This window comes from Lepidochelys kempii, chromosome 12 (genome assembly GCF_965140285.1).
Source record: "Lepidochelys kempii isolate rLepKem1 chromosome 12, rLepKem1.hap1, whole genome shotgun sequence".
Classification (NCBI taxonomy): domain Eukaryota; kingdom Metazoa; phylum Chordata; order Testudines; family Cheloniidae; genus Lepidochelys; species Lepidochelys kempii.
Window position 1 is genome coordinate 26654531 of NC_136391.1, and position 12255 is coordinate 26666785.

General features: G+C 39.7%; 1 protein-coding gene and 1 long non-coding RNA gene across 3 annotated transcripts in view; one reads left to right on the plus strand and one right to left on the minus strand.

Moving 5' to 3' along the window:
• The window catches only part of LOC140896331 (uncharacterized), a 504982-nt gene that overhangs the window by 71503 nt on the left and 421224 nt on the right, over positions 1 to 12255 (plus strand). The window lies entirely within an intron of this gene.
• Positions 1 to 12255, minus strand: part of CDH5 (cadherin 5) — a 56572-nt gene that overhangs the window by 15783 nt on the left and 28534 nt on the right. Inside the window, exons 2-4 of the mRNA XM_073307948.2 lie at positions 8361 to 8556; positions 1191 to 1479; positions 983 to 1099 (exon numbers count right to left, since the gene is read on the minus strand). Coding sequence (XP_073164049.1) covers positions 983 to 1099; positions 1191 to 1479; positions 8361 to 8543 — 589 coding nt within the window. The 5' untranslated portion in view covers positions 8544 to 8556. The remainder of the gene's footprint in view (positions 1 to 982; positions 1100 to 1190; positions 1480 to 8360; positions 8557 to 12255) is intronic.

Here is a 12255-nt window from a genome sequence, read left to right on the forward strand (position 1 = left end):
CTGCTGAAAGTCTACCTGTTATCCCCCCAGTGAGATGCATAAACTGGATTAGTTGGGTTCAGGGGTCCCAGGACAAAGACACTTGGACACAGATGAAAGGATTGCCTCTCTATGAGCTCTTCAGGGGGAGACAATGAAAATCAGACTGAGATGGGGGCAGAGGCTGGAGAGGTGCAGACACTTGTCCTGGGACAAACTTGCACATTTAGGCAAGTAAAGATTTACGGGAGATAACAAAAGCCTATATGCATACTGTGTTAACCTTTTCCCTCTCTGTTACGTTCCTATGGATACGTTATTAATACTTTTGTTTTGAAGAGGCTGTTCTCTGTCACTGCATTTACCAGCTGGTCACAGCTGCCAAAGGGAAATCTGTAGCAGAGGACTCCTGGGTGGCAAACAGGGATACTGTGACATGAGGACCCTGTCTAAAAGTGGGGTTATTTGTGGGATTCCACCCTGAGAGAAATACAGGCATGAGCCTGTCACTTAGTGATGCCCATGGAGAGATTGAATGAAGGGTCTAGGATACAGCCACCCCTTGCCCTATAACAGGTTTAAGAATTTCAGTGATGTACAGTATTTCTGTGCTATCTTGTTCTTATTCCTGGTCAGTGGCATGAATGAGCTCACTCAGAACAGAAGTTGTTGGCTAAATTCAGCTCAATTCAGCCTTGAGCTATACTGCCTTCGCTGCACCTGCCTTCACCGGGGAAAACTCACCCCTTTACCTCCCCCCCCCCCCCCAGCAGTTAGCACACAAATGTCTTTTGGTTTTTCAGTTCACTTTTACATTCCTAAATTATACAGACATTGACACTTTGTCACTGTACCAGAACAAAACCTCTCTGTAAATACATACATTCTTGCTGATGACTAAACTTCCAACTCCTTCTCCCACTTGGCTAGAATGATAAAGGCTTAAACGTGTGACATTTTGTAACGTATATGGTAAAAGTCGAAAAATGTGTGTCATGCCTACCAGATTCATCAACTGTGAAATAGCGCTCTCCTTGAATAACTTGGTATATAACTGTGGCATGACCTGCAACTGTTGGGTCATCAGCATCCACTGCTGTCACTTTGGTGACTGAAGTTCCTAGAGAAGGAATTATCAAATGATACATTTTACTAAAAATCCCCTCTGTTAAACAGAAACATAAGGAGAAATGAGTAGTCAAAGAACTTACCTACTGGTGACATTTCTGGGACAGAACCATTGAATGCTTTTTGTACAAACACAGGAACATTATCATTAACATCATAGACTTTGATGATAAATGTGGATGGTGGCTCCAGTTCCTTGTTGGTTGTTCTGTCAATACAGTGAGCTGTCAGATTATACTCTGATTTCTTTTCTCGGTCCAGCCTCTCAAATGCATACACATCTCCGGTGTCTTCACGGACTTTAAAGATGCTGTTGGCATATTCCCCCTCAAGAACATACATAGCATTCTTCTTCCTTGCACTTGATGTGATCTAGAAAGCATAGTTGAGGGAGTTAAAAGTGAGTTTTAAAATCTGAAAACAGAACACTTTAAGCCTGGAGGTGGACATAATAATCACACAGATAAATTCAACAACTAGCTAAAGCCATTACTTTAGTTCATCTATAAATAATTTGCAATTGCTGGTTTGCACAAATCAAGTATAAATTAGGGAATTCCTGCCTCATTTTCCCCTTTGAAGGATGGGCAGTGTCATAAATATAAAGGGAAGGGTAAACCCCCTTGAAATCCCTCCTGGCCAGGGGAAAGCTCCTCTCACCTGTAAAGGGTTAAGAAGCTAAAGGTAACCTCGCTGGCACCTGACCAAAATGACCAATGAGGAGACAAGATACTTTCAAAAGCTGGGAGGAGAGAGAGAAACAAAGGGTCTGTGTCTGTCTGTATGCTGCTTTTGCCAGGGACAGAACAGGAATGGAGTCTTAGAACTTTTAGTAAGTAATCTAGCTAGGTATGTGTTAGATTATGATTTCTTTAAATGGCTGAGAAAAGAATTGTGCTGAATAGAATAACTATTTCTGTCTATGTATCTTTTTTGTAACTTAAGGTTTTGCCTAGAGGGGTTCTCTATGTTTCTGAATCTAATTACCCTGTAAGATATCTACCATCCTGATTTTACAAGGGGGATTTCTTTATTTCTATTTACTTCTATTTTTTATTAAAAGTCTTCTTGTAAAAAACTGAATGCTTTTTCATTGTTCTCAGATCCAAGGGTTTGGGTCTGTGGTCACCTATGCAAATTGGTGAGGCTTTTTATCCAACATTTCCCAGGAAAGGGGGGGTGCAAGTGTTGGGAGGATTGTTCATTGTTCTTAAGATCCAAGGGTCTGGGTCTGTAGTCACCTAGGCAAATTGGTGAGGCTTTTTACCAAACCTTGTCCAGGACGTGGGGTGCAAGGTTTTGGGAAGTATTTTGTGGGGAAGGACGCGTCCAAACAGCTCTTCCCCAGTAACCAGTATTAGTTTGGTGGTGGTAGCGGCCAGTCCAAGGACAACGGGGGTAATATTTTGTACCTTGGGGAAGTTTTGACCTAAGCTGGTAAAGATAAGCTTAGGAGGTTTTTCATGCAGGTCCCCACATCTGTACCCTAGAGTTCAGAGTGGGGGAGGAACCTTGACAGGCAGTTATCCAATTTACAATCAGAAAGGCGACATTTATATACACCCAGAAGTGCACCACCAAACTTTACAGTTGGGTTTTTGAGGCCATTTGATGCCTATATCGCTTTTCCACTATCACCTCTTCCTAGCTACTCTTTTTATAAGTTCAATCCAGCTATTAGCAATATACATTGTCCCACTAAAAATGGCCTGAATTTTCAGACCTAAATGCGGAGACTGGAAACGCTCACCAGTTTTGTTTTTCCAATAATGTTGTCTTATCCCAAGTCTTTCAAAAGTGACTAATGACTTTCTGATTTCCAGAAAGTGCCTAGGACCCACCCTCTGAAAGTTTGGCCCTCTTTTTAATAAGGTTTCCTAAGCTATCATTCGAAATCACTAGTTAATTTTGAAGATCTAGGCTTAAGTTTCTTGGTTTTAATGCCATTTTTGTAAACCTTACCCAAATGTTGAACCAGAGCAAGTATGTGACATTTCAACTGACAAAATAAATGGACTTGATGAACAGTTGAGGATTTTTATAATTTCTGTAATGGAAATATTATGCAAACACTCAACTTCGGATTGCTATGATCATTAGGCACGTGTTCCACTTATCACAGATTTTGGATCATGGGGTCAAATCCTGACCCCAGTGAAGTCAATAGCAAAACGCCCAACTGGGTCAGGATTTCATCCATGGAATCCAGGGCCCCTTGGAGTGGTGGATCATCTGTCACATCCTGGTATTAATAATGTATTATTTCTTCTACTGCTATTTGGGTTATAGTAGTAACCTCAATGTGCTAGGCGCTTTCAAAGCATGTAATAAGATTTAGTAGTTTACAATTTAAGAAGATGAATAACATAAGAAGGATGGAGGAAAAGGGGAAAAAATATATGATCAACTTTTTAAAAATAATTGAATCCACTCCCCCTACTGGTTCTGTGCATTATTATTAATCTGGAGGTAACTTTATGATTCTTCTATTTCCACATTTTATCTCCCAATTTCTGTCAGAAGATTTAAACCACTTAAAATAACACTTATTATACAATGATATATGTACTCGATATATTAGCACTCTGATTCCATTTATTGCAGTTGGATACTCACTGGCAGTCCTTATAATTAACCAAGAATTTCCAGTCCTACATCTCTGATGTTATCAGAGGTTGCATTTGTTTTTGTGTTTAGCATTTCTGCTTTAGCTTGCTGATGGTCAGGCTATTGCTGTTTAAACAGTTTTTTGTTTACACCTTCCCTTTTTGTAGTATGTCATGGAATTGTTCTTCCTTTAGTCCCCATTTTACGTCACGTTTTTTGTGGCTCCCTGATCCTGTGGCTGCTGAGGGGTGACTTAGAACTCCGAAGATGCAATTTAGCGCAGCTTGAACTCTGCTGGCTCACAGTGACCTCCAGAGGTCATTCTGGCAGCCAAGGCTTCTCAGGTTGTTGGGATGCCCCAGCACATCCCCTGCACCAGGGACCATACTGATGTGACCCAGAGCCTTTACACCAGCTCTGCACCATTCATATATTTCCTTAGTGAAGAGAGATGCTTATGATGGCTTTAAAACTATTCCGATTTTAAAAAAAACAACCCTTCAATAAGTAGATTCTATGCAGGTATTTGTATATTTCAACATGTTCCTTCAAAGTTAATTTTGTGATTGAGTTTGTGGGAAGAAAGTTCTCTTCATTGAAGGGCTTCCTAACTTCGTAAAGTGGTCTTAGGCCTAGGTGCTATGATTTTGATATGAAAGTCTAGCTAAAGAGGGAGAGAGATTGTAAATTTTGGTGGGTTTAACACTTTTTTCATTAGCTTTTACTTTTCTCACTGGTAGAATCTGCCCAGATAGATCATGGTCCGATTAGTGGAAAAAGCTTATTAGATTGGCTAGTTCATCCCCTCAGGGAGTCGTGCCAGATTGTTCCCTACAGCAGTCTTCTTTTAAATGGCAGGTTTCAGAGGAACAGCCGTGTTAGTCTGTATTCGCAAAAAGAAAAGGAGTACTTGTGGCACCTTAGAGACTAACCAATTTATTTGAGCATGAGCTTTCGTGAGCTACAGCTCACTTCTGTAGCTCACGAAAGCTCATGCTCAAATAAATTGGTTAGTCTCTAAGGTGCCACAAGTACTCCTTTTCTTTTTGCTTCTTTTAAATGTGTCAGAAAAATTCATATTGTTGTGGGTGTTGTCTAGCTCCCAAGCAGATGCCTGAATATTATTTCTTCATGGGATAAGTGCTTCTCCACTGACGTTTTTTGCTTTGGATCAGCCCTTTCCCCTTGCAATGCTCCAAGGAAGTGCCCTCTCTTGATACGTTTTCAGGCGACTGATAAGACAGTCTCACAGAATTTTGGCTAGCATCCCATTACTGTGTCCATTCCTACTCTAACTGAACTACAAAGAATAGAAGATTCTCTGCTTTACAGTATGAATTCTTTTCTTCTTATACTTGGTGATGTAAATTTTCCATTCCACTGTTGTCCTATTAGCACATGGGGGAAAAAAACTTCCACCACATATTAAAGGTAGGAGCGTACTCTTTGCCTTCTCTCACAATCTCTGTTTTACTGATTGAATGTAAAGCACAGGGACTTCCAAAATTGCCTTTGCTACAGTTGTGGGGATGAACCTACAGGGAAAGCATCCCAGGTCATAAAAAATAAAATCAAACTGTATGAGCATATTCCTACTACTGTCACTCAATTTTACATGCCTGCTGCTGTGGCCTTTATTTAAAGACTTAAGTGTTCAGTCCAATGCACTGAATGCAGACGTTGGAAAAGTAATCAAAAGCATTCCACTGCTGGAAGACCACAGAGCACCATACAAAGTGAATTATTCTCTTATTTAGGACAGCACCAGGAATAGAGGTGTTCTCCTCAATCTCCTATTGAATTGGTCTGAAATGAAACAGAAATGCCCTGTGTTATCTGAGAATACCCTATGGCCTCTTTCTGTCTCTCGCTCTCTGCCAGTAAACAGCACTGATCCAGAAAAGTCTGTTTCATTTTACCAAGGCAGGCTGACAGATGCTGATTGTCGTACATGGGAAGAAAACGTACAGCTGCATTTATCAGAAAAGTGTCAAACTTGTTCAGATTGAAGGACTACATTTGAAGAACTTTGCCAGGGTGATGTGCAGTTAATCACAGGATTTTATGAGCAATGCCCTATAGAAAACGAGTTTGCAAGTAGGTCAAGGCTCATTTTTTTTTTAACAATTTTTTACTAAATTGTGATAAAACCTGAGGACTACAACATTTCCAAACACAGCCCCCCCCATTTTGGTCTAATCTGAGAACTGTAGGCTTTCTTTTAAAAGAAACAAAACCAAACAAGTCAATCTCATAACTGCATCTAAGATATTACCATAAAGTGGTAATCAAACCACTGAGTGAGTGCTGGTATAACTCTTCTGCCTTTTAAAGTCCATTGTAAACTTTTACATGAAGTCTAACGAGAGTAAATTTCAAGAGTGGTGGGCAATGGCCTAAAATCCCACCCTTTGCGTATACCTAAAGGGAGCCTTTCAAATGATGTTCACTCTTGCAGTATATAGCATGCATGTCAGGTTTAGCTGCCAAATTTTCATGGTTCTTGTTTGATGGCTCGATGAATAAAACAAAACACAAAAATTGACAACCTGTTTGAGATTAGCCATGAACGCAGCATGCCTGGAGAATGGCTGACAGATTAGAATTGTATCCCTTTAGTATATTTAATTCATCTAGTGTTCATGAGACATTTTATATGTCATGGTGACTGATTTTTCTTATTACAGAGACTTGCAGTCAACACAGTTGTTTAATTAGAATATGCAAATTTGCCATGCACGCGGAAATAAGTTGATTGAGTGCTGATAATGACACTAGTCTAAATACAGTATAATTTAGGAAGCCTGCAGATATAAGTGGTAGGACTTAAACTCTTCTGAGACTGTAAGAAGCTGAAGATCTGGTAATATATTTTTGGAAAGGTAGTTTTCCTCTGGATTTGCGGTAAAGTTGTAGATCTGACCTATGACTTTGAAATTAGGACCTGTTAAAGAAATCCATAAGGTAATAAGCAGAAAGAACTTTCTTCAGATTTGCTACAATTGTATTTTGGGCCCAATACAACACAGACTGAAATCAATGGAAAGACTCCTATTGATTTCACTGAGCTTTGAATCAGGTGCTTGGTGAGGGTAAAATCTATTCATAAACTCATTAACTTCTGAAATCTGATTTATTCACACTGACTACATCCATTCCTTAGCTATGTTGCTGTATTAGCTGTTTATAATTCATGTGTGCAGAAATAACAAATCATCAAATTAAATGAGCACACAACACAAGTTTTTGTGTTTGCATCAAATATACTCTGAGCATCTTGACTTCTGGCATAATTAAAAAAAATGTGCACAAATAAAGCATCTCATTCAAATTACTCTTCATTTTTTGATCTGCACAGATTGGTATCTACAGTTAATAATGAAATGCAGACGCATGAATCTACAATTACACATATTAAGCATATCAGAGCTTTATTATCCTTTTAAAAGTGAAGCACAAGTTCAGTAATGTCATATGTGATTTTTAGGGGGCAACCGTGGAGTAATTAGAATATGCACTTCTGCTGCACAATGAACAGATTAAATCTATTTTCAGTAAAACTGGATTCTCAAAATAGACCGTGTTGCTTGTTGGTGGATCAACTGTCTCAAAATGCTCTGTAGGCTAATTTGTTTCATGACTGCCACATAAATCTATCAAAGTTGCAGATTATAGGTTGTTTTAGCAGAATTGACTTCGGAGAGTCAGAGTAGAGGGTAAATAAGATTAGCATAGTTTTGATACTTAAATTTAAATGAGTGATTTGTGTGTGTGTGTGAGAGAGAGAATTTATTAAGTAGTCTTGTAAAACTACCCCTGCTTACTGCAGGCATTTATCACTAACTCCACAATTCCCAAAGCAGTTTGTAAATTGGGTTCCTAACTCTCCCTAAATAACCAGATACTAATGTACAGTCATTGGGGGATGAGAAGTAGTAATGTGTATCTAGGGAGAGAGACTGGCATGCTAAACTACCTAATCATTTCTCTATTGTCTATAGAATTATACAGTTTCTCTGGTAATCAAGTTTTGTCTCTGATACTGAACCACCCACAACCACTTCCTCATACTCACTTTCCCTGTAAAAGGAGAACAGTAGTCAGAATTTATGAATATTGTAACAAAAGCACAAGTTCACTTCTCAATACATTTATTTAGAACTTAGAAGCATGAGCCAGATCCTTTGCTTGAGTAAACTGATGTAGCTGCACTGAAGTTAACAGAGCTGGGCCAATTTACACCAGCAGAAGATATGGCCCTTAAAAGACAGAATTCTGGCCTGTGCTTCAGAAAGAAGATAAAATGGTAGTGTAATATTTAGTGCAACTAATTTACAATTCATCCCATTACATCTGTATGCCACCAAAATACTCCCCAGTTGCACGGATGCCTAACCAATCTATAAAACTGATTTGTATTTTACAAATCAAGTAACTTTATTTTTGTAACATTCTTCTTGGCTTATTATAAATCTTCAGATTGTTACCATTACCCCTATCCTGTAGTTTGGGATTAAAACCACATTACAATTCTTCTTTCTTCTATCACATCTACAATGTCAAAAAGTAACGCTGTTCATCATGCTCTTGGATGGTATTAATTCACCCTAGTTAGTAACTGCTGACTGATTGACATTGTTAATTACCTTTCCAACATGATGTGGTAATGGTGAATTAATCTCTTCCATGATATGCATTTGATTCCAGATCCATTCTCTTTTAAATCGTTTATGACTGTCTGGTGAAAGATTTAGTTTTGTCTTGAAATCTTCTGTGTAAGCGGAGGCTGGAGCCAAGATCAGGGAGAAAAGGAGAATAAGCGTTTTCATCTTCTTTTGCAACCTAGAAAACATTGTAAAATATGAACAGTAGGGAATATAGAACAGATTTCTTAAGCAATGATAAATTGTTGCTAGAGATGGCCAAATTCATGAAGGCTCAGAAATGGCTCTGGCTGAGCTCAACATCCAAACCTATAACCCTACAGAGCCTACCTTTTGTTCACACACTAATATAGGTCACAATTAACTCCACTGAAGTTACTGGATTTACTCTAGAGTATCAGGCCAATTCATTACAGTAGAACTAAACCTGATTAAAAAAAAATGGAATTTCCATCAGTAGTATGTATCTCGATAGCTTCATCACCATGTATTTTTGAAAGGTTTCTGTGTCCCATTTACGGCTTATCCTGCCCTCCGTCCCCATTTCTGTTGGCACCGAAGTTTGGCGCCATCAGTCATTTTGAAGAAAAGATTATTTTTTTTATGTTTGAATAGGGGGTATGTTGCGTGCTTGTGCTTTGATACATTTGATTGTTTAGAGAAAAAGGTTGAAAGAATAGTGTGTGAGAGCATGAAGATTAAAAATAAGAAAGCTTTGGTAAGGTTTAGAGCAGTGGTTCCCAAACTTGTTCCGCCGCTTGTGCAGGGAAAGCTCCTGACGGGCCAGGCCAGTTTGTTTACCTGCCACATCTGCAGGTTTGGCCAACCATGGCTCCTAGTGGTCACGGTTCGCTGCTCCAAGCCAACGGGAGCCGCTGGAAGCAGCGGCCAGTATGTCCCTCGGTTCACACCGTTTCCAGCAGCTCCCATTGGCCTGGAGCAGCGAACTGCAGCCACTGGGAGCCGCGATTCCTGAACCAATGCTATAATCCCAAGGTTTTTAAACAAGAGCTATCTCCCTCCCCCACCCATCTTTAACTGCCTTATTCTTATCTAAAAAAACCACACCCCAAGCATTTTTCCCCACCATGTAGCCCTTTTACATAGGGGCTTTAATAAAAGTTAAAACCATAAGCCCTGAATAACAAACAATTTTTAAAAGTTTCCCCCTATGTTTTAGACTAAATTGGTCATTTTTTAGTAAGAACAATTTGAAGCTGCAGCAGAACCCCTGTTAGCAAAAGATTTAGTGACTGCCACATAAAAACAGCATCTGTGAGTCAGTGGATCAGAGATAAGAAGGCTGCTTCTTCCCCAAACTTTTTAACAAGTGCAAGTAAAAGTTATATTATGTCTTGTAAAGGAATGAACACTTGAAAAGACAAGCCTATATGAAGACACATCCCTTCATTTAGCACTTTTGCATATGTTTCAATAAAAAGTGAGCATGCAGAAACATCCCAGGGTTAAAAACACAGAGAACCTGTTTATAAAACTAAATTATAGTGATAAAATAGTTTTCCCCCTATGTTTTAGGGAGGGAAAGCAATGGCAGCCCTAAACTATTGGTAAGAGTATCAGGTGGCCTCCCTCCCTAAGTAAGGAGAAGCTTCTATTTAAATGGGTCTGATGATTAAAGATGGCTGCACCTAGAAGTCCGTGGCCAACACAAGCAGTCAAGCCTCTCATGAAGAGACATTATACGGTTGCTGCTATGGGACCTGAAGAAACAAACATACCTTTGTGGCAAACAGTGTTTGACACGGGTGATGGGAGCGGGGAAACGGGGATCGCTAACGATGCGTGTACCTGCAAGAACAACGCGATGGAGAAACACGAAACCAGACCGCTGGGCCAAGATTTGTTTGAGACTCCAGACCCTGGCCAGGAGAACCCAAACGAATCAAACAAAGGGCTGTACGGAGACGAGGCACAGGTACCTTGTATGTAAGAAAGTTCAAGGGATAGTTTGGCAGGGACCCATTCACCAGTGCTCGGTTGGCTAGAGCCTTTTGGATCAAGCCTGCACAGAGACCTATTTCATTTGTTGTTTTTAAAAGCTGCATGCGGAAAGGGTCTCTTGACACACGGTGTAAAAGGTTTTTAAATCAGGTTATGGAAAAAGTACAAAGATGCCTTACACTTATTTCTTACTGTGAATTTTTCAGCAGCTGAGCGATGGCTCTTCAGAGGACTTGGAGGTTCTGGACTCTGACGGCTCTAAAGGGCCGAGTGGACTGGGCCTGATCTGTTTTTGCCCAGATGCTCAACAGAATGCTGAAACAGAAGGGGATGCTTATTCTATAGGCCTGTACTATCTAAAGTTGAGGGAGAAATTTGGTATTAAGCATGTGCGAGTTCATAACTGTAAGACAGTGATTTGTGCAAGCCGTTTTGCACGGAATCATCAAGCACTGCCTGAGAAACAAAATGAGGATTGTCCTGGGTGCACCATAGATGCCCCCAGTCAGAGACATCACAACTGCATGTACTGGTCTTTAGATGATGTGAACTGTAAAATTAAAGAAATTAGCTATAGTTTGTGTATGGAGAGTGTGTTAAATATCATCACCAGGTTGGGATATGCACTGCAGTGCCTCTGTGTAACCCAGGAACATTTAGCTCTAGGGGCAGATTTGGTGGATAAAGTGACAGAGGCCAAGGACCCAAATAGCATTTTAGATGAAATCATCAAACCGACAGATAAATGTTTAATGCGAAATGTTGAAAGTAGTCTTTGTTCAGCAAATTACAAAATCTTTCTAAGAAAAAACACTAACAGTTAGAGTGTGTTTTGGGAACAAAAGAGGGTGTATTGTAAAATAAAACGTCAGTTGAAAATAACTGTGTGAAGCGTGTTTTTATGGAGTTAAAGGGGTGTGAGGTTTGTCAAAAGGGAAGCAGGTTGTTCCCGTAGCATACGTGCAGTTAGGTTACAGTTTGTCAACAACAAGAAGTATACGAGTGTCCTGTTGCTTTAACAAAGGCCCACCCACCCCACACAGCCCTGGTGCTTGTGGATGAGGGATATAGGCTGTTGGGGCATCTGGACCATTGCAAAGCAGCCCCAGAACCCCTCTTAAATCATACCATCTTCTGCTTCGGCTTTACCTTTTCATTTCCCCCTCAGGTCCTCTGAATTAGGACTTAATCATGACCCTTCAGATTTCAACAATGTCTCAGGTCTCTTGTCTGCTGTTTCATATTATTTAATGCTGTACATCATCAAGGATTACAGTTTGCATAAAAGGGTTTTATAAAAACAAAAATATATTCTCTAGTAGCTTAGACAAGATAATGAACAACAAAATTGTAATTGTTGCTTTGCAGGCATTGCTACATAGTGTCTTTAAGTTTGTTTTTGTTAATATTTCTGATAGGCCGTAGGATGTAGGAGGTAATACCTCATAAAGTGGGAAAGTGTTTCCGACTGACGAACGCTTGCCCGTGCTAAAGCATAACAACTAACACAGAATGGCTGCCTATGAAACGGTTTCACTAAAAGAGTTATCAACATTCCCCCTAAAACTCTGGTCAGCTTCCTTACTCCAATGGGCTGATCTCTGTGGCTGTGGCTTTTTAAAAAATTTGTTTGTCCTCGGTTTAGATTTTCTAAAAAACATTAGAAAAGAGGAGAAAGGAGGTGGTGGTTGGGATGGGGTTAGAAAAGTGTGTGTGGCAGGGTGGGGAGGAAGACTCTTTATCTCTGTGTTAGCTTTTTAAAAAAGAACAAAACAAAAAACCTCCTCTTTTTACATAAGCTAATTTTTTCTTGTGTTTTTTGTATAAATCCAAACTTTAAAAAGCAATCTTGTTTATTTTTTTGTTTGTTCTCCCTTCAATTGACAGTTTTCATATTCTTACCCAGTTGCTGTTT